The 25,692-nt window shown below is 39.4% G+C and overlaps 3 protein-coding genes across 3 annotated transcripts; 1 reads left to right on the top strand and 2 right to left on the bottom strand.

Annotated features, from left to right (window-relative positions):
- On the bottom strand, window positions 1-6,701 carry LOC127644218 (sal-like protein 3). Its single transcript, XM_052127284.1, has 3 exons — window positions 6,448-6,701; window positions 1,493-4,653; window positions 1-1,314 (listed from the first exon to the last, which is right to left on the bottom strand). Exons 1-3 carry the CDS (start codon window positions 6,521-6,523, stop codon window positions 1,090-1,092), a joined length of 3,462 nt encoding a protein of 1,153 aa, XP_051983244.1. The 5' UTR covers window positions 6,524-6,701; the 3' UTR covers window positions 1-1,089.
- Window positions 6,702-8,977: 2,276 nt separating this feature from the next.
- LOC127645037 (E3 ubiquitin-protein ligase CCNB1IP1-like) lies at window positions 8,978-13,141 on the top strand. Its single transcript, XM_052128550.1, has 5 exons — window positions 8,978-8,992; window positions 9,598-9,896; window positions 11,951-12,097; window positions 12,319-12,475; window positions 12,987-13,141. The coding sequence occupies exons 2-5, from the start codon at window positions 9,600-9,602 to the stop codon at window positions 13,139-13,141; spliced, it is 756 nt and encodes a 251-aa protein (XP_051984510.1). The 5' UTR covers window positions 8,978-8,992; window positions 9,598-9,599.
- A 374-nt stretch (window positions 13,142-13,515) lies between these two features.
- LOC127649764 (tetratricopeptide repeat protein 5-like) lies at window positions 13,516-25,439 on the bottom strand. The gene is made up of 10 exons (XM_052134996.1): window positions 25,360-25,439; window positions 24,581-24,713; window positions 24,291-24,502; window positions 24,050-24,203; window positions 23,838-23,929; window positions 23,673-23,729; window positions 15,523-15,669; window positions 15,138-15,352; window positions 14,858-15,002; window positions 13,516-13,908 (listed from the first exon to the last, which is right to left on the bottom strand). The coding sequence occupies exons 1-10, from the start codon at window positions 25,423-25,425 to the stop codon at window positions 13,789-13,791; spliced, it is 1,341 nt and encodes a 446-aa protein (XP_051990956.1). The 5' UTR covers window positions 25,426-25,439; the 3' UTR covers window positions 13,516-13,788.
- Between the last annotated feature and the right edge of the window lie 253 nt (window positions 25,440-25,692).

Raw genomic sequence — 25,692 nt, 5'->3', positions numbered from 1 at the left:
CATGTTACAAGAAAAGAACATCTAAATAGCAAAAGCTAATTAGCATTTAGTTGGCCAAAGATTGTTTCAACCTCCAAGATAAGAGAAAATATTTGACAGCATGCATTTATAGCAGTATTTAACTATTTGCCAGCCTGTGTCAGACCAGATCTTTAGACTAGATCTTATGTGCTGTTTGCCAGATTCTTTTAATAATCAAATTCAATGCAAATCAATACCTACAAATCAGTAAAAGTGGGACTTTTAAATCAAGAAAGCCAAAGAGCAGACACTGAGCAGACAGTAAATCTAAAACTCTCAGCATTTCCTTTCTATCAGTCATAAGCAGGGCTGGACTGGTAATCTGGCATACCGGCATGTTCCCGGTGGGCCGACGCACTTTGGGGCCGATCAGGGGTGGACTGGCCAACATGAGAACTGAGAGGGCCGGTGGGTTGGCCGCAAAAGCTAAAATGAGCTGCTGCGTTATACAGAACGGACCACAAAACGGCTTTGCGATATGCAGAAAAGCTCAACAACTTTTGGGCCAGTTGCTATGTAAAATTCCTGGTTGATTTCTCTTCCCAGTCCAGCCCTGGTCTAAAGCCTCCCTTGTCAAACAAAGTTATAGCAGTAACAGGAATAGTGCAGCTATAGAGAAACATCTACAAAGTACAGCAGCAATAAAGACGATAAAACCAGGGAACATATACCCATATATTTACATTCACATCAGTTGGTCAGTTTTGGTATGATCCCTCATCCTCTCTCTTCTCACTTCAGGTCAATCCCTTTTTTCCTAATGTTTATTTTGCTCAAAATAAGTTTACTTATGTTTTCTTTTAAATGCAAGAATTCCAAATTGCACTTAGATGCAGAATTCATTTTTGTTTTACAAAAATATTATTTTCAAGATCCAATTTCTGTGCATCCTGATATTTAAAGTCTTTATCAATTTGATTTCACTGTCTTCATTAAAAGGCACTACTTCTGTATTACATTCTGACTTATTTACTACCATTCTAAAATATCAAACAACAATCAAACTACTCCTAAAAACAATAAATGTGTAAACAAGCATAGTGCTAAAACCTAACTAATCACATTCTTTTAAGAACTGTCTTCAGGTTTGTCATCTCTGTCTGTAGTGGACAATGGATCCTTATTCAAGGACAGTTTGTCTGTGCTCTCCTCAGAAGAGTTTTTACTATCCTCTCCTCGCAGTTTTCCATTGGTTGGCTCCTCCAGACGCTCCTCAACTTTTCCTTTCGAGGACTGTGCAGATGTGGTACTGGCCAATATATTCATACTTCCACTGTGGATTTTCATGTGTCCCTGTTAAAACACAAACGCACAAACAAAATTGAAAACTCTAGTTGGTTACATAAACTTGATATCACAGGTCAATCATGATATGCCAAGATATAAATTCATGAAGATTTTATGAAAATGCAATCTATCAAAAGACTTCTCCTTCAAAATGTAATAATTACAGATAGTAATCTAATTTTACCTTCAATCCGCTGCGGCTAGCATACACTTTTCCACACTCAGTGCAGCTGTAAGGTTTCTCAGAACGTTGGGGTTGTGTAGGGGCAACTGAAGTGTCTGGAACAACTTCTATCTTCTCTTTATCCTGTCCCTCTTTTCCTTGATCCTCTTCTGCTGACACCTCTATTTTAGATTGCTGTTCATCCTCAGCTTTCACATTCTCCTCTATGGCTCTGTCTGAAACTTTGTTGTGCAAAGAAATATTTTCTGTGGCTGGGCAAAAGTCTCCATTATTGGGCTCAAGACCATTGTCTATTCCATTCAGAAGAGGTGTTGTCTGCTTGCTGCTTTGGTCTAACTTTGACTCAGTGAACAACCCTGGGCTGGAGGGTGGAGTGAGAGCTGGTGACAGATCCAGAGCTTCAAAGCCTACCGTAGGATTTGGCATATTGATCAGTGTGTGATGTGAACTCCCATTTTGCCATTTTTTACCAAACAGATTGTCATGGGAGCTGGTCCTGGTACAGAGGGAAAGAGGTGTGTCTTCATCATCTTCTACAGCACCATTTAAAACTTGAAGCTTGCTATGATGTGTTGTGCCATGGCAATTATTCTCCTCAGAGGCAACAGAATTGTCAGGTGGGCTGATTTCTGAGGAAGGGTTATCCTGCTTCTCCACTGTTACAGATGGACTCATCTTGGGAGTGTTGTCATAGGGAGCTTGATCAGAATCCATGAGCTGGTTTGCATTAGCATCTAGCAGGCTGGCAGAGGAAGACATGCTCATATTGAGAGGAAGAGATTGAAGGGTCTTAGGCAGAGCCACTCCATCCACTTGACAATGGTTATCTTCAGACTGCATCTCCCCGTTCCCCTCTGGAGGCAACTGGCCCCCCAGATGCATCCGAATATGATGCTGCAGTACCACGGCATTAGTGAACTTACGTTGGCAAAGAGGGCAGGAGTTCTGACTGCGTACATTGGCTGGACGTGCTCTGTGAGTGGCCAGATGAGCCCTTAGACTTCCCTTTGTGGAGAAGGAGCGTCCACAGAGTTTGCAGGGGAATGGGCGTTCACCCAAGTGGGTGGCCTGGTGGAGACGTAAAGCCCTTGGGCAGCTGAGAACACGCAGGCACACCCCACACTGATTAGGAGCCAAAATGGAGGCAGTTGATCCTCGAAACTCTTGGCTGTTCACCTCACTGCTGGTGTTGGGATTCAGCCCTAAGGCTGCCATCATCTCTCTCCGATAAGCTGTGATATCAATAGCATTGGATGTTGTAGATCTATCATTAGCCTGAGTGTTCATCTGGCCATCATTGGCACTTTTAGGGAGGGGCTTCTTTTCTAATTTTTGCGCCAGTCTCTGCAGCTTGGAGGTGTCAGAGGTGGCAGAGGAGGATGAAGAGGAGGACGGAGGAGAGGTATTTTGAGGTTTGGGGTAGATGGAGAAGGGGAAGGTAAGTGGAAGGTGAGGGAGGTGAGGAGGGCGGAGAAGGGCAAAGCTAGGATGGTGAGCAGAGGGACCTGAAGGGAAGAGAATCTTAGGAAGGTGCGCCAGCTGGGAAAATGGAGAACCAGGGTGTAAGGTGGGGTGTGGTGGTGTATTCTCATCAAACCTCTGCTGCTTTGCACCTTTGTACTGACTGTTCAAAGCAGAAGAGGAGGAGGAGGAGGTGATGGATGAAGATGAGGACTGCGCGCTAGTGGAAACAGAAGCTGCGGCTGAGGTACGGTTGAGTTGTAGCAAAGAGTGGGCGGTGGAAAGTAGGGCTAGATCAACACTGGGTGGCAATGGAAGGGAGGAGGGAGACGGATGAGAAGACCCAGACAGGAAACCCAGAGTTAAACTGTCTGGCATGCTCAAATTACCTTTAACCCCAAATGGCTCCTCATCCTCTGCACGCCGTTTCCTGCGTCTCTGTGATGGCCCTGAGCCAGATCCTGATTGGCTCTGCTCGGATAGAGCAGGTGGCAAGAGTGAGAGCGATAACTCAGGATTTTGCTCACGATGACGAAGGAAATGGGCTTTGAGGTTACCGCGGGTAGTGAAGCGACTGAGGCAGACTGGACACTGGTACGGACGCTCACCGGTGTGGGATCTCAGATGGATCTGTAAAGAGGAGTCACTGCTTAGAACCTTCCCACAGAACTTGCATATGTGTTGCTGGCGCCCAGAAGAGGTTGAAGATCCGTTTGAGGTAATAACAGTGGAACTCAGTGATAGCTGGTCCTGGGAGAGGCTGTGTGTGGGCAAGGGAGGAGTTGAGAAATTCACATCATTGCCATGATTGATAGAGGTGTTGGGCTTTTCATTGAGGTAACGAGGAGGAAGTACCAATGATAGAGAGAGGGGGTGCATAGAGGCTGAAGAGGTGACTAAAGATGAGGATGATGAGGAGGGTGTTGAAGATGAAGAGGACGAACACTGAGCTCTATTTCCATTAGTGTGAGACAGAATGGGCTTTGACACAGGAGCTTGGGGAATCAAGGAGGAACTAGAGGCTGTGTTACTTGGGGAGAGAGAGTCTGCCACTCCCTGCTGACCATCCACAGAATTTAAAGGCATGTCTTGGACACTGATGATACCACCCAGGCGCAGTACCTGCCTGCAGATCTCTTCTGTAATCTGCATTTGGTGAATCTGCCTATGCTGCAGGACCCGAAGCTCCTCCAAGAGCACAGCCAGGGTCGGAGGCACCTGGTGCTGCTCTGAAGGTGAAGAAGGAGTTTGGTGGATGGGACTGGGGCTTCCTTGATGTGGTGGGGCACCCAGTGATGATGAGGAGGATAAAGAGGAGGAGGAGGAGGTAGAGGTGGTTGCTGAAATACCCATTGGTGGAGAATTCACAGTGGAGTGGGGCTGGTGATGTGGAACATGAGCCAATTTCTTTGGGACAGGAGGGGAATGGGTCTGGGATGACAGCGAAGGATGAGGGAAGTCCGGGGAAAGAGATGAATGTGCATTAGGTAGAGTTGTGGTATACAAGGCAATGTGATTAGGCCAATGGGGAGGAGAGGAGCTCTCATTGGGGAGTGAGGGTGCACGAAGGCCACCAGGGGATGGTCTTGGGGCCAAAGGAGGCTGACAATCCTGAAAGGATGTGGGAGAGGAAGAGGAAAATGACGAGGTAGCTTCTGAGGCAAGTGAGATGGATAGAGATTTTACTTGGAGCAGGTCATCTGCAAAATAGAAAAAATTAAGAATATTCAGATAATAGAATTTTCAGAAATAGAATTAAGATAATATGAATACTCAGACCATGATGCATGTTTAAAAAAAATAGCACTGCACTGTTGAATTATAAGTTGTTTATACTGCAATTGTTTTTTTAGTTCTGTACCAATATTGAACATTGACAAGCTTTTCATAACATATTGCTATAGACAGTAAATCTTTCAATATTGTCATAGTCTTTTCACATTTAGAAGCTTTATGCTTTATAATGATTATGCCAAATATTTAGGTCAACTTCTTTTTCAACAGCTTTCTTGCACCAAAATGCTGAATACCGCTCCACTTGTCAATCTGCATACGTAATGCTCTTTCACCTTTAAATCACAACACTCATGTCTTCTGTCCTCATTCTTGCCACAACTCACTGACCACCTTGCAGCTATTGCAATGCTTTTTAGAAGACAATGGATATCACCACAACAACCCATAACCCCTCTTAACCCAACCCTCTGTCCATCAACTAAATCTTTCATCTCTCTATTTACCCTTCCCCCCTGACCCCACACAGGATCAGAGGTCAGGGCATAGTTAGGGTTTTTGGCACTATCCATGCACTCTGATTGGCTAGATAATCTGACCTGTAGAGCTCCGAGGTTAAATTCTTTCAGAATCTTGAACGTAGAAAAAGAAAGAGAAGAAGGGGGTTGGGAAAATAGTGGGCTGACTGACAGACAAATTATTCCCACTCTTTTTGGCATACTGATACATTAAATAACTGTACAGAGAGCTGTGCCACTAAATCTGTGAACAAGACACCAGAAATCCTCAAACGTGATCCTCAGGCTACTGAATACTGTACTTGTTCTTAACAAAAGCTAAACAAATCAAACGTTTGAAAAAAGATGCTGTACCTTTAACACTCCTCAGCTAACATATGTTTCTCCATACATGCATGCAACTGTGCATTCTTTCTCCCCTCTGTATTCTCACAGTGGAACCCCCAACCGAGAAGAGGTACAAAGTGAATAGAGGCAAGAGAGTGGAAAGGGGGGAACACAGTGGGAGCAGAAAAGAGGAGCACATGGAAACATGAGAGAGAGAATAAGGGAGAAGAGAAGAGATTAATCTTTACCCAAACACCCCCTCTATACCCTCCCCCTGCCTGCACCTTATATTCACACTGAATAGGAGACTCTTCTAAATGCATAAAAGACCCCCAGCAGTCAAAGTGACTATGCTGCAAGTCTCTTGGTGAATTAACATGAGTGAATAGTTAATGCAGTTATGGCCTGAGTGATTCATGTCAATATAATGACCAACCATATGGCTGAACATCATTAGACCAACCCTCTGGACAAGTCTCCAAACCCTTCTTTTAATATAACATATTTAGACGCACTTTGAACTTTTTTTTTTTTTTTAGAATCAGGTGAAGGTAGAAATGTGAGCTGGAGATCTCAAACAATGGCTCACTGACTAGTGAGAAAGCCACACACACTGGTGCATTATAACTTTTATCATAACTCTTGAGAACAGGGCCCACTTTAAGCAAAAATGAATAGGCCCTTAAAATATTTAGTCAATTTAATTATTATATATATTAAGTCTGACCACAGGTGTTCTACGTGTTGGTGTTTTACTTCTAGTGTTAAACTGATTCAACAAAAACTTTTCTAATAATCAACCAACTTTTCTATTAACAAGCAGTTGTTTCAAACAGTAATGCATTTTTATTACACAGTACCATTTAGTACCAAGTCCAGGGTAACAAATAATTAACAAAGGACTGATTTCCTCACCTTGCGGCATCAAGCGCGTGCCCCCGGGGTCCGCGTTAACGAGCTGCTGGGGCCGCCTCTGTTTCCGGCGTGACATGATTCACGAGCAGACAGCTAGAGTTACGGGCATCAACCAACTTTGCAACACAGGTTATAAAATCGCGTTGAATACTTAAGTATTGAACTCCCCCTTTTCGTCAATAATCCACCTTGCAGGGCGCGTTAAAACAGCATCGGCCTACGTATAAAGAGATGTTCGTTTTAAATAAATATAATATTCGCACCGACTGCTGAAGCGCACCGAGACGTTGTCCGGTGTTGCTGTGCGAACGAGCAGGTTTGTGTGTGTGTGTGTGTGTGTGTGGGGGGCTGTTTTTCCTCAACAAGTCCCCTCTTTCTCAAACGTGTCCACTCTGCGGACCCCCTCTCCAAAGTCTCTCTCTCTCTCTCTCTCTCTCTCTCTCTCACACACACACACACACACACACACACACACACACACAATCTCCCCTTGTTCTGACATTTGCATTTCAATAGAGCGGAACACCGTCTCTTTTCTTTTCCTTTCTTTCTCTCTTTCTTTTCCTTTCTTCTTTCTCTCTTTATTTCTTTCCCTCCGTTTCTTTTCTCTCACTTTGCAGCTCTCTATTAATTTAGAGATAGTTATTGAACGCGCCAATCACAAGTTTTCACACGTTTTAAATCTACATAGACTGACACTATCCTCCTATTTTAGACAACTTAATGACCGCCGATTAGCGCCCATGTTTAGAGAGTGCAGCGACATCTTGCACACCCCTGAGAGGTAGGCTAGTTAAAATGTTAAAATGCTAATTTAAATAGAAGGTAATATGTAGGCCTAACAATCAACTTTGTTTCATAAAACTAAATATATTTATTTTTTTATTATTATTATGTTACTAGAGGTTACTCAATTAAGTTTGATGGAATTTTGTAAAAAATTGAAATGCGTATATATATATATATATATATATATATATATATATATATATATATATATACGGCGTGACATGATATATAGGCCTATATATAATTGTTTATATAGCCTAACAGCCTAGCTACAGGACTTACAGTGATAGATTGGCTACTGTAATGTGGCAGGTGTAAAATAATAAAAGATGGTGTGAAATCACAAAATTAACTTGAGGGCGATGATATGCATCCGCATATTCGGAGCTCTATTTAAAATGCATTGAATGGGAAGGGAATTTCCAACAATGGCGACCTGGACACAGTTGAGTGGGCATCTCTTTCTCTCTCCTCACCCCCAGGATCCATTGCCGCGTCGCACAATGCCCCCCTTTCACCCCCGCCTCTGTTCCCACACACCACGTGGAGGAGGAATGAAGTGAAAAGCCATTTTTAATTAGATGTATCAAAAACAAGCAGTCAACCTGCACCGTCTCTCAAATAAGGCCAGTTTGCCCCAGTTTACTTATGAGTGTCTTTGCTTATTCATATAGGCTACTTAGTAACTTCTATTTATAGCTGTAAAATAATGCCTACATTGCCAGAGAAATAGCCTACTATGGTGCACACAGATATTACTGCAATCACAATTCAAACAATTAATCAAACAGTCATGGCTGTTTTAGTGTCATTAAAATGTGAAAATTAAATTTATTGAGGACAAATTTGTGAAACTATGATACATCCTACTAGTTTTTGAAAGTCCATGCACTCAAGCAAATATATAAATATATAATTTTAAGATTTCAATTTCATAACAAAATTTAACCCTTAAATGCATGGGTGATTTGCCAATCAATATTAGCCCTATAGGCTACACACCTCTGCAGGAACCCAGAACGTATATCACAAACTGATCCACAATATGCCAAGATAGTGTAAACTTCTTGAAGCATTGAAGACCATTTTAAAATAATAGAAAAAAAATAATATTTAATTGCTTTATTTTTTTTTACTTATCAAAGAGATGATGCAAGGAATGATGGAGGTAACAGGATTCATTTCTTCCATGCTGAAATTTTAATGCAACTGTCTGTCAAACATACTTATTTGTATGAATAAAGCACTCAATTGTCTAAACAAAGCAATATATCTTATGTGATTTTAATCACAAATAGATAGAAAATAACCATAAAAATATGATTTATGGAAGTGCAAACACATATTGCATATCTCCACTATTACATATGTTGGGTCCCTAATGATCCTTTAAAGTTTTGGAAAAAATATATTTCTTTTTTCAATTTTGGCTGTTTTTAATTGTCACACTATTCACAAGAAAAAGGTTGAGGAATACTAAATTACAAAAAATAAAAAATGAGGTACTGGGAGGAATGAGTATAAAATTAACTTAAATGTTTATCTGTTTCTCACCCACACCTATCATATCATTCTGAAGACCTGGATTTAACCACTGGAGTACTTTTCGACTGCATTTATGTGCTTTTTGATGCTTCAAAGTTCTGGCCACCATTCACTTGCATTGTATGGACCTGAGAGCTGAGATATTCTTCTAAAGAATTTGTTCGTGTTCAGCACAAGAAAGAAAGTCATACACATCTTGGATGGCATGAGGGTGAGTAAATGATGAGAGATTTTTCATTTTGGGGTGAACTATCCCTTTAAGGGTTAAGAAAATAGAATAAAATAAAAGCGAAATATTTAAAGTTCTATTAATAAACTTTTGTTAAACGATTTATTAAACTATTATTATATAAAACTCAATTTGATGGTATTTTGAAATTGAAATGCGTAAATCTCAAAACTAGGCTAAAATTTGTTTTTGAGGGTAATGGCGCATCTGGATGTCTTTGCATCCGGTTCTTGAACAGCAGCCAATCAGATGATGCCATTTAATTGCAGCCCGCGCTCAAACTGCGAGTGTAAATAAATAACAACACACTTGAACAACACTCGGTAAACTATCACGAGTTTTAAAGCTGTATATTTCTTAAGATATATATTACTTTGTTTAACCGTATTCTAACCGTGCGTCTAATAATGAGATTTACAGTCTGAACAGGGACGTTAAGGAGCTGTTTTTAAACGGATTTCTACCTGTTTTGCTGTTAGCTTATGCGAAAAGTGGTTAAAATGTGTTGTTTTATTTCGCTATCATTAAAACCTCTATTACATCTACTATTAACATTATTTGTATCTCTTTTTCGCCCCTGAAACCAGCCATGTCTGTATCCGAATACACCTTGATGTGTAATTTCCACAAGTGCCGGGCCAGGCTGAGTGGGTTTGCATGGGTCACGGCCTGCTGTCATATATTCTGTGATCAACACGGCTCGGATGAGTTCAGCCGCACACCTGCCATCTGTCCGACATGCTCCTCCATGCTCTCGGGCAAACTGGACGTGATGCGGATCGAGCTGGCTCCATCAGAGCGGTACAAGTCCATGGTTCTAGTCGGGCTGAAGCCTCACACGGTTCTGGAGATCTGCCATAAAGCACTGGAGTTCTGGACCTACCAGGTTTGGTGTTTATAGAGTTGCATACATGCTTGTTTTCTCAAGCAGTGGTTTTAAACATCTAGTCTTAATTTTTTTTTATGTTATCCTGCAAGCTTTATATATATATATATATATATATATATATATATATATATATATATATATATATATATATACACACACACACACACACACGGGTGACCAAAAGTTTGAAATAATGTAGAGATTTTCAGAAGGAATTTGGTACTTAAATTCAGCAAAGTGGCATTCAACTGATCACAAAGTATAGTCAGGGCGTTACTGATGTAAAACAGCACCATCACTATTTGAAAAAAGTATTTTTTTTTTATCAACTCTAGACAGGCCCCATTTCCAGCAGCATCACTCCAACACCTTATCCTCAAGTAATCATGTTAAATGTTTTTGAGAAGCCACAGTATGCAATAGACTGGCATGTCTTAAGGTCAATATTAGGTAAAAAATTAACCTCTGAACAAGTCAGTCAATCATTGTTTTGAGGATGAAGGCTGTACAATGTTTGAAATTGCTCAAAAAATGAAGATTTCATACAAAGGTGTAACTACAGTCTTCAAAGACAAAGCACAACTGTCTCTAACAAGGACAGAATGAGATGTTAAAGGCCAGATGTACAACTAAACAAGAGGAGAAGTCCATCAGAGTCTCTAGTTTGAGAAATAGACGCCTCACATGTCCTCAGCTGACAGCTTCATTGAATTCTACCCGCTCAACACCAGTTTCATGTACAACAGTAAAGAGAAGACTCGGGGGAGCAGGCCTTATGGGAAGAATTGCAAAGAAAAAGTCACTTTTGAAACAGAAATGCAAAAAGAAAATGTTCGAGTGGGCAAAGAAACACAGACATTGGACAACAGATAATTGGAAAAGAGTGTGATGGATCTTAACCCCGTTGAGCTTTTGTGGGATCAGCTAGACTGTAAGGTGCCTGAGAAGTGCCAGACAAGACAGCAACATCTATGGCAAGTGCTACAGGAAGTGTGGGGTGAAATGTCACCTGAGTATCTGGACAAACTGACAGCTGGAATGTCAAGGATCTGCAAAGCTGTCATTGCTGCACGTGGAGGATTTTTTTCTGAGAACTTTTTGTAGTTTAAGGAGTTCTGGAATTTTTTTCCAAATTGTAATAGTAATTTTTTATATTATTAATGTCCTGACTATACATTGTGATCAGCTGAATGCCTTTTTGGTGAATAAAAGTACCAATTTCTTTCCATAAGAGCAAAATCTGTACATTATTCCAAACTTTTGTCTGCCAGTGTAAATATTCATAATAGGGAACACAATAACACCACATGGGAAGATATATTAAACATTAATTCAAGGTTAAACTATTTTAAGGCCAATTTTAACCAAAAGGTATAAATGTGTTCTCCGTACAATAGTACTTGCATATGTCAGGTTGGGGTAAGTTGTCATATGTGTTTTATATGTTGGCAATTTCTGGTACCTTTTCCATTTTTGCACTGTCATTAATTGTTTTGTTACATAACAATTTAAATAGCCTATTTTACATTTTAAAAACAGATATGTAGTGAAAGATGACTTTTTTTAGTAACACTATAAAATAAGGTTCCATTTATTAATATTAACAATACTACGGCAGGGCGGAGGGCGGTGCCGGGCGTGTAGAACATGGCACCGCCCTCCCACAAATACTTCTATAGCATTTATTAATCTTGGTTAATGTTCATTTTAACATGTACTAAAAGTTGGGTTTGTTAACATTAATGCTTTATGAACCTGCATAAACTAACAATTTTATTTTCATTAACTAACATTAAAAAAAGATTAATAAATGCTATAAAAAATCTATTGTTGTTAGTTCATAACACTTAATGCAATAACTAATGTTAATGAACCATATTGTATAATGTTACCCTTTTTAAACTTAAGAATGTATTCTATTTTAGTTTATTAGGTATTGTCAAGTCACTGTCAATAAATGGCAGGTTTGCATTGTGACAACTGATATAAAACATTGGGTGATGTAAACGCCTCTCTTGACACTCTTATTTTGTGGTTCTTATTATTTTCAGGTGCACCAGGAGAGGTTGCTAATGGAGTACAAATTGTCCCAAGCTGGAGGACAAGTGGTTCAGATGGAGAAGTTTATGACCCAGCAGAACCAGAGCAGAGAGCTTGAGTTAAACGCATTAAGAGGGGAGATATCATCATTAAAGAAGGTCTTTGATGCGTCGTTTCTCATTAGATCCTCCCATCAAGCCAATGCCAATACTCTTTATCTTCCTCTTTATTTATCTTGAAGCATTGGATCAATGTTTTTGTATTTTCTTACCTCCCCATCACTCTACAGCCATCTGAACTGATGACAGTTATGTATAAAGACAGTTATATAAAAAGTAATGACAGTTTCCTCAATTCCTTCATCTTGTCTATTTTCCAGGTGCTAGAGGAATATAAGCGGAAGTACAGTGAGGTTTTGGAGCGATTGAATGAACGAAACAGGCAATACCAGAAGCTGCAGGGACTTTTTGACTCAATGCGGATGCACACTCTGGGGACAGGAGAGAAAGACATCATGCCCAACCCTTTCACTACAGGTTAGGAGAGAGAGGGACGAGTAGAAACTATACAGGGTTTGGAACTAGTCCACTTATGCGACTATATTAATGATTCATTTTTAGTGCATTTTGTTTTTCTGTTAATAATTGACAGAACTTGTCCCATTTATCCTGATGAGCTTGGTGTCTAGTTGTGCACTGCATGTCTATTTCAATCTCATCTAAATTAGGTCAACAGTTCGTTATCCCTTACAGAGACCACAGTTGTACAGATCTGAATATTTTACTATTTTACAGGGATGCAAACTACCCACCTTTCAGCTAGTTACTACCTTTTTGAACAAATTTGACTAAACTTATTGAAAGGGTTAGTTTCAGCTTAAACACTTTAAAAGCTTGAAATGCAACAAAATAGCTTTAAATACAATAAACAAATCAAATAAATACATATATCTAGAACACTTCAATTATTTTCTCACCTTTCATGAGTTTGCATCCCTGATTTTAAGACATGATCGATGAAATGTGTCTTTGCGATTATTGTCATCAGGGTTGGCCAAACAACACACTCCCCATAGCAGTCCTTCCTTCCTAGCACCAGAGGGTGACCGGTTCTTTTCAGTGGGACCAGAAAATACTAATGCTTTCTTCCAGTTCTGCTCACCATCCCGGGACAGGACCCACACTTTTATTAAGAAAAACTAACTTTTTGTTTTGTTTTTCAGTGTTTCAGTTTGTTTAGCAATAAATTAACTTAAGATTGATTGTTAAACTGACATGTGTTGGCACGTATCAGTCTTTTTTCTTTAATTTAGTCATTCTGATTTAAGTTCTAATTGTACAATCAGATCTGGTTGTTAATGTTTAGTTCTTCATGTTCATTGTAAAATGTTATTATTTATGTGGTCACACACTGTTTGTAAAAGGTGTAAACACGTAATCTGAAAATGTTTCCTCTAATTCAAGCAACCTTGTTCTGGAAAGTAACTGAATTAAAATATGTGTGATTAACTCTGTGTGAATTAGATTTACTCAGAAGGTATTTCCAAACAGTAATCAATTCTCAGTTTTTATTAGGGTATTTAAACAAAAACTTAAAACAGTTTTAAGTAAAAGTTAAACTTAAAACACCGTAATTTAATTAACGTAATTTAATTTCACAACAAAGTATGAAACAGCAGCACAATCTTACAAAGTCTAACAACAGACAAGAGGAAAATTAAAATGGGAAACAATTGGAAAAATATGTACAAAGAGTTCTCTTGTCTTGAAAAACTGGAAGTAAAAAAACATTACAAAATATATACAAAAGAAAAAAAACTACCCTTAACACTACCTACTCATGCTGGTTTTCATTCACTCTGTGGCTTGTAAGTAACAAAGGCTGCACTTTGGCTTTTCATCACTTGCCTTTTCCCATTGACAATGAGAAGCAAAGGAGAGTCCACACGCATACTTCGGAAGTCATACGACTGTACAGAGAGAAGTCAAGAAAACATTCTAAGAGATTTACATTACATAGTCTGCATTAATGACTAAGAACTTCAAGGCCCCGGTAGACTCACGACAAATGTATTCGTTTAATGGTAAAAAAAAAGTTAGAAATAGCTGCGCAATGGAATACTGTTTGCAAACATTCAGATATCGGCAGCACCGTTGTGGGAGGCATTTAGAGGACGCACAAGACTGCATGTAAAACAAAAATGCCTCATTCTATGAGAAGAAATGACAAGATCAATAAAAGAAGCTGTCTTAACAACTCGATGATTATATAAAGTGATATATATCCAGAAGATAATGTGTAATTTGTCATGTTTACATTCTGCATTCATGGTGCTAATGCGCTAACATGCTTTATGCAACCATAATATGTTAAGATTACACTCTGTTATTGTAATTTATGAAGACACTGATACTGCTGTGGAGATGGGTGTATAAAAGCGTGTTGATGGGTAGAATACAAACAAAAGAATAGATGATTAGAGATGTGTGTGAATGGCTTTTCGGCTCCAGACAGAGTAAATGGGCACTTAAGATTATTTGATTCCTTTTTTAGACTAATTAAACAAAAAACATAGCACGACATGGTTTTGGAAAATGTCTCCAAGTCAACGATCATACAGATGTATGCAAATTTGCACCAGTTCGCTGATAACTCTACACATCGATGTGTTCGTGTTGACTGATTTTAACTAACTGAATGGAAATTAGATATCGGCCTTAAAGTAGGTGGCGCTCCAGGTCACACCTACCAATGATGTGGACCAATGGCAGTAGGAAGGTGTTTAGCAGCCGGTAATAAGTTTTCTTGAAAGTTCCAATAGAAAGCGATAAATTCGATTTTGTATGAAGTATACCGGGGTCTTTATAGTTAAAATTTGGTAAAGTGTAATGAATAAAGATACCGTTTAGTGCACAAACCTTATCTTTATGTGTAACACTGTGCCGTTTAATCTGCGGTTCAGGAATGACAACAGTATCTCCTATTAAAACACCCCAGCTGTCTGCAGTGTTGTACACCATGACCAAGCAACAGGTCTCTTCGCTGTCCACCATGCCAAATGTGCTGAAAGACAAAGCATAACTATTTTAAAAAAAATAAAAAAAATCACTGTTAACAGAGCAAACATTTAACTAAGACCAGCAATTGTTATGGGCTTACAGACGTTACACACTTAGAAATGTTCAGTAAAAAACTCACAAGGCCATACGGCCCTCTGAGGCCAAGCTGAAGACCACTTTTCCTAGGGCTGCTATCCCAGAGTTAAGTCCGTGAGTGAGGGTTGAGAGGCTGCGGGGTTCCAGGCTTCCCATGCTACCTGAGGGAGAGCGGAACCGAGGGGAGGAGCACGGGCCCAGGGCGGAGCTACTGATGGAGGAGAGCATGTTACGAAGACGCCGTGCTTTTACTTTTCCCTGTGAAACAGAGTGGCGGTTTAATATTTATAATATTTCTTATGGAAGTTTGACATTTTTTTTTGCCTGTACTCCACTGAAAACTGCTGGAAATAGAACACAAAACAACAAACAAAAACATTTTTGAAAAGCAGCTTTTAAAGGTACTAATGTCTTTCCACCTCACTTACCTTGTTCTCTACTAATGCTGTAATCTGGTCTAAGTAATTCAGAAGCTGTTTTTCTCTCTCCTGAGGTTCTTCCCAGGCAGGGTCAAGGATGGCAGCACGACTGTATCCATCCAATGCTGAACTGTACATCTCCTCATACTGGAACAACTGGTGAAAGTAACAATATGTAGGTGTCTTAGGTAGCTATGGGACATTTATCGGTATAGAAGTGTAAAACTAAGGCTTGGTTTGATTGCCTGGACCGAACGAAAGTTAGATTCCACCCCCCCTCCCCCTACAGGTCTCTCTTCACATTAACAATACTAATGTTACATGTTAGTAATGACTCAAGAAGAGAAGATATCAGTCGCTCTGGCTGCATGAAACGCCAAGGCAGCTGCATTGATACCACAACACCCAGTAAGTCAATGACTTCAGAGGCAGCAATTCGCATTTGAAGGGATCTGGTAAAGACGCTGAATTTGGACAAAGGCATTATAACGTCATGTCAACCGATAGTGGATTTTGCAGATATTTCAGCCATTTTGAGTAATTCTGTTGTCAAGTGATCCAACCCATAAAAAAACAGTAATCGATTATCTGAAAATTAGAATTTTAACCTTTGAACCTGTTGATCTTATGAAAAGCATTGTGCATAAACAACAACTTCTAGGTTCAAAAATGACAAAAAACATTTGCACTTAACATACAAACAAACATTCCAAGTCGTCTGAAGTGATGCAATCACTTGAAAGCATTTAAATTTCCTTTAACAACGTCATGCATCCACATTACCAACCAATGCATTGAGTTGTAATGGCAATATTTAGGTGAGAGAAGCAGTTTCCCATGGCAAGTGAAGGCACAAAGGAAAATAAAATTGCATACAATTCTTTGTCTTTCCTTACTATGACAGGCACAGAGGCTACAGGAGTGCAAAATGAATAAAATCCCAGATGCATAATGTGGGACTTTAACTATAAACAAGCCTGAAATATTTCATGATAAAGACTTATAATGAAATGCAGACTTCACCTCGTAACATTGCTCTCTATATGTACATATTTACCAAAATAAGCTTTTATAACCTATATATATATTCACCAGATAGAGGGTTTTGTAAATATATTTTTTTAATAAGGAATAAGTTTAATTATTCACAAGATCTGAAGTTGAAGATATGATGTATGTCCTGACAGAGCACGTTACCATTTTTCTTTGCATGCCCTCGCTTCAATTTAAAACAATTTATTATCTTATCAAAATAACAAATCATGCGTTGAAGCGAGGATACAAATATGGGTGAATATGGTCAATGGTGAAAGATTAGATTTAGCAAATCCCCACGAGGTGTCAGTGATCGTTTTTATTTCACTTCTAGAGGCCGCTGTTATACTGTAGAACCAATTCGTTTTAACTGTAGACTCCAGCACAAAGGAACACGAAAAAAAGAGAAACTAACTATCGACATAGATTTTGGCCGATAACCTATAGATCCAAAAAGAAACATCAGCACAGATTAATCAGTAAAACTGATAAATCGTTGTGAAAGTGTGGGGCCGGGTCGTGATTCTACACACCCGGTCCCTCATCAGGCTAATCAATCCTCCAAGAGGGATTCAATCCGACTGCGGAGGGTGGTGCGAGAGAGAAAGAGAGAGAATGTTTATAGGCAAGCCCGGGCAAGCGCGGCTTTCATCCACTAGAAGGTGGAGGAGTGGCAGCATTAATTGTATTAACAAACGCAATACAAACACGTTAGATAAGAACACACATTTGGCAGCATTTTTTGGGAACACAAGGGAATTTATTTGGCTCATTAATTATGATGATTATTATTATTACCTTTACATTTATAATTTTCTTTAGTTCTTAATTTGTAGGATATTATTAATTTTTTTCCTGCTGCTGGCAAATTGGAGACGGGAAATGTTTGGATTTAGGGAGGTGGTTATATATACTATTTTTTAACCACTTCGTTATTTTAATAGCTTTTTTCGTTTAGTTTAAACTGTAATTTGAATTAAAAATTTTTATTAATTTATTGAAACACAAAAGACATTTCTAAAGCAAAATCAATAAAGCAAAAATATTCACTGACCTTGGGGGTTGACCATATAATCAGATATCACAATATTTTCAATGCGATTATCATTAAAATATTTTTTACATATCGCCCAGCCCAAAAGGTAAGTTAAATGTTTCACGAACAATTGTAATATGAAGTAATTTTATGGAGACCCGAACAAACACGTGTAGTATTGCAACATGTTACCTATACATTTTTGCATATTTGTTTTTGAGTAGTTTATGGGCAATATAAACATTTTATTTTATTGAAGAACTTTGTTTTTGAAAATAGTAAATTATTAGTTTGTTCTATGGGTCTTTTGAAAAAATGCATCAAACAAAAAGTAAAATTGGCTGCTTGGTGAAAAATGTTCCTGACCCCTTATATAATCTAGAGCATTGGATGTCAACCTGTGGCCCGCCATGCATGAAAGTGTGGCCCAAAATATGCCACCCAAATTTAAATAATAACTTTCAGTTATTCCTCTTTAATTAATTAAATAAAAAAATATTAAACAAATATAAGTTTGGACTACAATGTATATTCGTCATATAAAATAATTTGGGTGATCATATATTATTTGCAGACATGCGCAGACCAACTATGTGAGCATGTAACTCACGCAATTACACAGTTAACGAGCACATGCAAGCGCGCGCTTTGGCAGAATTCAAACAGTCATCAGCAGCCATTAGTTCGGTAAAATTAGGGATCAAATTTATATTTGTTATTAGGGGAGAACAACGAAATGAGGAAAATGCCAACGAAGGAACACATGCACACAAGAAGAGTTGAAGCATCAGCAGCAAAGGTAGAAGAGTGCTGGAAGAATGGAAGAACCAGTTTACTGTCACTGATCCAGATGGGCAGCCTTTCTGTTTGCTCTGTAGGAAAGTACAATAACATACGCAAAACCTACAATATCAAAAGACATTTCAATACCACCCATGAAAGACTTGACATGAAATATCTGCCTGGATCTCAGCACAGAGCCCTCAAGATAACTAAAATGTGATTGGAAAAAATGTGATTGCGGAACTGAATATAATGCGAGCTAGTTTAAAATTATCTCAGGCTGTGACATTAGCAACATTCAAAATGTTCAAAATGTCTCCTTGCCAAACACGGCAAACCATTCAGTGATGGGTACCTAGTTAAACACGTTTTTCTGGAATCACAATGTCTATTTGATGATCTGAGCAACAAGAGCGAAATAATCCGCAGGATAAAAAGTTTACAGCTCAGTTTTACAGATACAGAAATGTGGCAAAACATCCCTGGACAGAACCTCAGATTATTACATTCGAAAGTGCTTCCCATATTTGAATCAACATACATTTGTGAACGCAAAGTTTTCTGCAATGTCGCACAACAAGCCTCGCTTCCGTGTGTGTCTTACAGACTGCAACTTACTGAATCCTGTCTGGCTAAGTGGGAACGTGATCATGGTTGAGCGAAAACTAGAGTGAACCGGCAGGGAAATTTTATTCCTTGAGAGACCTTCGTTCGGTTTTGGGGATCAAAACCGACCCTGAATTGCCGTTCTTCTTCTTGGACAGGTTACATGACTACAAAGCATGTGAAATATAGTGCCATAAGGATTGATCTGTGCAATTTTAGCTAACCTACAATAACACATGAAATGAATGCTAGACAATGTTCAAGATAATGCAAAAAGACCCATTCATTAGTGAAAGTAGGGCTCGGTGATATGGCCAAAATTGTTATCACGATAATCTTTTTCATATTGTTCGATATCGATATTTATCACGATATACATTTACTTTTTTTTAAAGTTGATGGAAGAAAAGAAGAAAAATTTAATTCTAAACAGTCAAAATAGTCTCTACAAACCTGCACAGGGGGTCCAGAGACGGCCAAAGCAGTGGGGTCTATGGGATCTTTTACCAAAATATAAAAATATTTGATAGTTTATCAATTGAAAATGAATGTTATAAGATCATCTGTTTGTTCTGAAGCATAGTGACATCAGTCCAGTATTTGTTGGAATATTTTTACATTAAAATGAAATATTTGTTATATTTCTTTAGATTCAGATACCCAAGTATGGGGCACAGAAGCCCTTGTGACTGTGGAATGATGCTGAATGTGGGTTCAGGGGTGTCCCGAGAGACAATTTAGATTTTTTTTTTTTTTTTATGTAAAAAACATTTGTATATTTTCATTAAAGTGAGAGACTAGTCTACCAAATAGTAATTTTAGTCTTTCCTTATCCATTCAAGACATCTTATTCATTTTCACAAAATTAGAACAGAAATCAATTTGTTTATTATTAAAAGGCCCGTAACATGCTGATTAATAAAGATACATTAAGAAGGGGAAAACGTTTGGTCTAAAAGGTGCTTTGAAACCACGTTAACTCATGCGACTCTTCATGTCTACACACATTCAGGGAAAAGAGGCAAAGCGTGCGGAGCGGGACAGGGCAGACATTATGCATGTTTGGTGCTAGAGAACAATATTCAAGATTACAGCGCAGAAAGATCAGAGCTGTTGTCCACATAACTGTTGTTCTGTCGTGCTCTTCACGATGAGAGGGCACAACCGTTGTCATGAAGTCTTGCGGTGCAGACGGAATCAATCTGGTGTCCAACTTAACCTAATAGTTAGCAAGGTAGCTATAATTAGCAAGTTCATCCAGTCTGACCCTACGTTACCACAGGCGCGTTGTGAGCGAAGCTGAGAGTGTTTTCAATTCATCCCTATGAAAGCCTAGCATCATGCTCGAAAGGTGGATCATAGGATTGGCAGCGGTGCGGAGCAAGCTCTCTCCTAGCGCTGTGAGCACCTTTGAGCAGATTTAGTCCGCCCCAGTGGAAACGCAGCCTGAGAAAGCCGAACTGCTTGTGTTTTATCGTCAAGCAGTAAATATTCCTCAAAAGCTTATCGTGGAGTTTCTTTATCGTGATATATATCGATGTTGTTTTATCGCCCAGCCCTAAGTATAATGTAACTTGGTTAAACAGAAAATAAGTTCTATTAGTATAAAACAATAGCACATGTCAGTTGTGATGGAATTACATCAATACTGAATTGTGTCAACAAATGTAGAGTCTATTTTATAAACAGCTACTGTCATTACCCACCAAATTTAGCTAACAGCAATTAATAAAGCAGGCTAGCTAGCTAAAGCCAACATAGGCATATAAATGGAGTCAATGTATCATGCAAAGAAAAGAGATAACTTCAAACTACAGTTTTGCATAGTCGGACCTATATCCACACTTTGTTTTAGCCCTGTTCCAGCCCTGGAGAGTCAAATATATAAATATTTGCAGTTTATTATCCTGCAGTAACACCCTGACATAGTGACTGATGTATGTCATCATGAAATCAGATTCCCCCTCCTCAAAATCCCAACACCGCAACAAAAGAATGAATGGACATACACCACAACAACAACAATTGTGTTTAATTGATACTTGAACGGAAGTAACTCCCACATTTCGCACCAAGCGTCACAGGATGTAGGAAAAAGGTGGATATGCAAGGAATAATTGACAACGGACTGGTGAATTATTGAAAAATAATGCACATCCAGAGGTAGTAATGCAGCTTTGTCTCACTGGACGGGGTGGGTGAACTGGTTTACTCATGTCCAACTCATGAAAATTCACTATCTGATATCTCTGCAATAACACATCTTTCGAATATCATGCCATTTCTGCCACTTGTCTGACACGGTCTTCATGCCATGACTGCCACTGTTAACATTAAATTTTTGGTCATCTATCGTCCTCCAGGTCAACTAGGCAACTTTGTTGAGGAGCTAGATGTATTGCTGTCCTCATTCCCTGAGAATGGCACTTCGCTGCATGGTGGGGACTTTGGGGACTGAGGAGAGAAAGTGGTGCAAGTCAAAAGACCCTGCTGATCTGAACAAGATCAAATCTCTTCTCTCCTCATTTTCCTCTAGTGTTTCTGAGGAAAGGTTGCTTAAGGTTGATTATTACCAGAATAAGATCACTAACAATTCAGATTCCCATAAACTGTTTTTGACTTTCTCTTCTCTATTTTTCTCCACCTCCTCCCACTTCATCTCTGACTGCTGATGACATTTCCAAGTTTTTTACTGACAAAGTAGCGAGAATCAGCAGTCAGTTCTCTAAACCACACACCCACTTCCCACATCACATCCTCAGTTCTCCTCTTTCTCTCCCTTCTCAGAGACTCCGATCTCCAAAATGCTTCTAACCATCCTACCACCTGTCTCCTTGACCCTATCACCTCCCATCTTCTGCAAGCTGCCTCTTCCCCACACTCACACACATTATCGACACGTATCTTACAGCTGTAAACTTTACCAACCCATTAAAGGTTAAAATATCCCCACTGCTCAAAAAACCAACACATCTCCCCACAGTAGTTGATAACTACAGACCGGTCTCTCGCCTACCCTTTCTGTCTAAAACTCAAGAGGATTGTATTCAACCAGTTGCCTGCTTTTCTTTCACAGAACAACCAACTTGACAGACATCAGTATGGCTTAAAAAAGGACACTCAACGGAGACTGCCCTCTTGTCAGTAGCTGAAACCCTGCGCCAGATAAGAGCGAACTCCAAAATCATAACTCCAATGTCTGTTGCTTTCGACAAAGTGAACTACCAGATTTTCCTGTCCACCCTCTCTGACCTGGGTATCATAGAAACTGTACTTGGATGGTTTAATTGATACCTCACAGGCAGATCCTTCATTGGTCACCTGAAGAGGAGAGGTGTCCAACTACTGCAAACCACTGATGTTCATGGATCAGTGCTTAGACCCCTTCTCTCTCATCAATCTACATCATTCAGATCTATCATTAAAGCACATGGTTTTTCCTACCACGCGGATGATATGCATCTCTACCTGTCGTTCTAGGCTTACGACCCCACCATCTCAGCTCGTATCTCAGCCTGCCCCCTGGAGATCTCGGCCTGGATGAAGGAACAACACCTTCATCTTAAACTTGCCAAGACAGACCTCCTCGTGATCCCAGCACACCTGTCTGTTGACCACAATCTCTCTCTTCATCTTGGTTTAACTATGCTAATGCCAACCAAGCTGGCAGTAGTGGTGGATGACCAGCTTAAGTTTGCTGCCAACATCTCATCAACTGCCCAGTCTTGCAAGTTAATGCTTTACAATATCAGGAAAATCAGACCTTTCCTGTCTGAAAATGCTACACAGCTCCTGATCCAAGCTCTGGTCACTTCAAGACTAGACTACTGTAATGCCCTGTTGGTCAGCCTTCCAGGTAGCATGATTAAACCACTGCAGATGGTCCAGAATCAGCCAAAGAGGGCTCACGTCACCCCACTCTTGATTTCACTTCACGGGCTACCAGTAACTGCCCGCATCAAATTCAAGGCTTTGACTCTGTCCTTCAGGACAGTCAATGGAACAGCACCCTCTTGCTTTAATTCACTCCTCCAGGTCTATATTCCAACTAACTCTCTGCGGTCAATAAACGAACGGCATCTGGTGGTCCCATTGCAAAGAGGCACAAAGTCAAGATCATTGACTTTCTCTGTACCTCTGTTGTAGAATGAGCGTCCAACCTCCACACGATCTTCTGATACCATCTCAGCATTCATGAACCAGCTGAAAAGACATTTGTTCCACGAGCACTTACAATCCACACTCAATCCACTTACTATTTTCCAATAAAAAAATTACTTGTCTGTTTCTTTCTTCTGGGCTAGCATCAATGCTACTCCAGCCACTCTGAGAACTTGGCAGTGCGATATTGCAGATATCATTACAGACTTTATTATGACAAATTGTTAGTAATTTTTAAGTTGCTTTGGATAAAAGTGTCTGCTAAATGACAATGTAATGATTACCACACGATTTCACTGGTTTTTGCTGGTGTCTCCCGCTGGACATTTCACGTGAATTTCAAGAGATCAGGCTGGAATAATTATGCATTATCTATATGAATAATCTTTATTTGGGGGACTTCTCAGCAAATAATGATGTAAGCATTTAATTTGATTAATTATTCGACATGCAATGTAATTAATTTGGTAAAAAATTGTAATCGATTGACAGGCCTAATATATCTAAAAGACATGGGGGAGAAGGATAAAATTGTTACCGTAGCTCTGTTGAACTGGAGGTCAGGATTCATTGAGGATGATTTGTCAATTTTCTCCTGTCAATTTTCACACAGACAGAAATTTAACAAACACAACTAACTTTGGCTCATTAATGTGTTTGCTAATTTGAGAGATTGTACATAAGGTAGAAAAATAACACTTACAGCCTGTGCATAAGCACTGAGGGCCTGTTGAGACAGCTGTGGGTTCTGACCACTGGTGAAGAACATGGAAATATATGCATTTCCTAAAATGTCTGTTGGGTCAAAACAAAACAACATGTAGGCATATTTTTTCCCCAAAAATATTTGCATCATACCCAACATGTCCAACTGTCAGCATTCAATACAATTAGTCAGTTCTGTAATTCACTCACACCAAGATGTCCCATCAGTGACATCAAGTTGCACAGCCTGCCTGGCCAGCTCCACGCTTTCTAAAATGCGTTTACTCTGCTCTTGAGCATCCCCTTCTGGTGGCAGCTGTCTAAGCACCATAGACAGGCTTCTCAGAGACACTTTGTTCTTACTCTAGAGGAGAGTTGCATAAAGGGTTAATATATTTTATGAGCAGCATAACAGAAGGCATATATCTCTATATATTTCCTTTATTCTTACCTGCTGCAGTGCACCTGTAAAGCAGGTCTTGGCTGCAGTCAGGTCTCCTTTTTTCCAGTACTGCTCTCCAAGTGTGTTCCAGCCCTCAACCAAACACGGTTCCAGTTTAACAGCCCGGGAAAGGCACTCTTCAGCAGCCTGACTGAATCCAGGGGCAACGTTCAGACACCGGCCCCGCAGCAGAAGGAAATGGGCACTGTGTTTGTTCAAGCCTGTTAAGAGAGAGAGGACACAAAATGGAAATCACGCTGCCACCAACCTACAGAACAAAGATGAGGCGCAATGCTCACCTTCCATTTTCTCAAGTCTCTCCAGTGTCTTGGCCATCTCTTCAGCAACATCATTCTGTTTTCTACCAGCATCTTCAACGCTATGTGTCTCAAAGTAACGGTCCCTAAAGGAGTACAGGTCATCTACTAACTCCTGTGAGAGAAATGTGTGATTATAAACAACAGCACATTTGACATTCCAGCACATTTGACATTCTAAAAAAACATGGACAAAATGTAATGTATTAAAGGTTTGAAACAAGTGGAAATTAACAGTATGTTGTGGGCCTCACAGTGAAGGTTCTACTTAATTCCTGCTCTCTCTTGCAGAACATAATGTAGCTTCCACCAAAATACCATATCTACCACAATAAAACGGCTATAACTTGATTTTTACCATTACAGTCATAAAAAAAAATAGAAATAAAACAAAATACCGAAAAGATTCTGAAAGTCTTTTACAACATTTGAAGTAGGACCTCCATTCATTTACATTGATTAAAGGTCCCATTATAGTGAGAAGTGAATGATGGGGTATAACATTAGCCTTACAAGTGATCGTTAATACCGACACCACGATCTGGCTACACAGAGCAGCAGAGGTTCGTCAAACAGAGAGAAGGCACTGCTCGGATCTTATGAAGCAGTTGTTTAACTGCAGTGTATCAGTTCAGTTGTTATAGTGACAGGCGGATAATCAGCCATGCGTTACACATATAATAACCATCAATATTGTCCTCTGAATGCAACTTACATAGACTTTACGATAAGGGAGAGGAAAATAAGTGGTCAGTCCAAACCTTTAAGATTTGTAAATTGTCTTTGTCTGCTGTCTTCTGCTCTCCATCATTGTCAACCTCGGCCATCTTTAGTTTGTACATAGACGCATCCGAGGAAAAATGGACAAACACTAAATGTGCGGGCGCCACCTTTCGGTCAGGAGGCAAACACAGTATATTGTGATTGTTGACAACCAGTACAAAATAAAAATAAAAAAAGCTAAATCTATAATAATATAGATCTCCAAGAGAATGAAACGAAAATAAAATAATAAATGATGTACAATAAAACATATTTATATAGATTAATCAAATCTAAAATGTAACGTTGATTCCAAAAAAAGAATCATCAGA

The sequence above is a fragment of the Xyrauchen texanus genome, chromosome 1 (assembly GCF_025860055.1).
Source record: "Xyrauchen texanus isolate HMW12.3.18 chromosome 1, RBS_HiC_50CHRs, whole genome shotgun sequence".
Classification (NCBI taxonomy): Eukaryota; Metazoa; Chordata; class Actinopteri; order Cypriniformes; family Catostomidae; genus Xyrauchen; species Xyrauchen texanus.
This window is presented reverse-complemented; position numbering and strand designations above follow the sequence as displayed.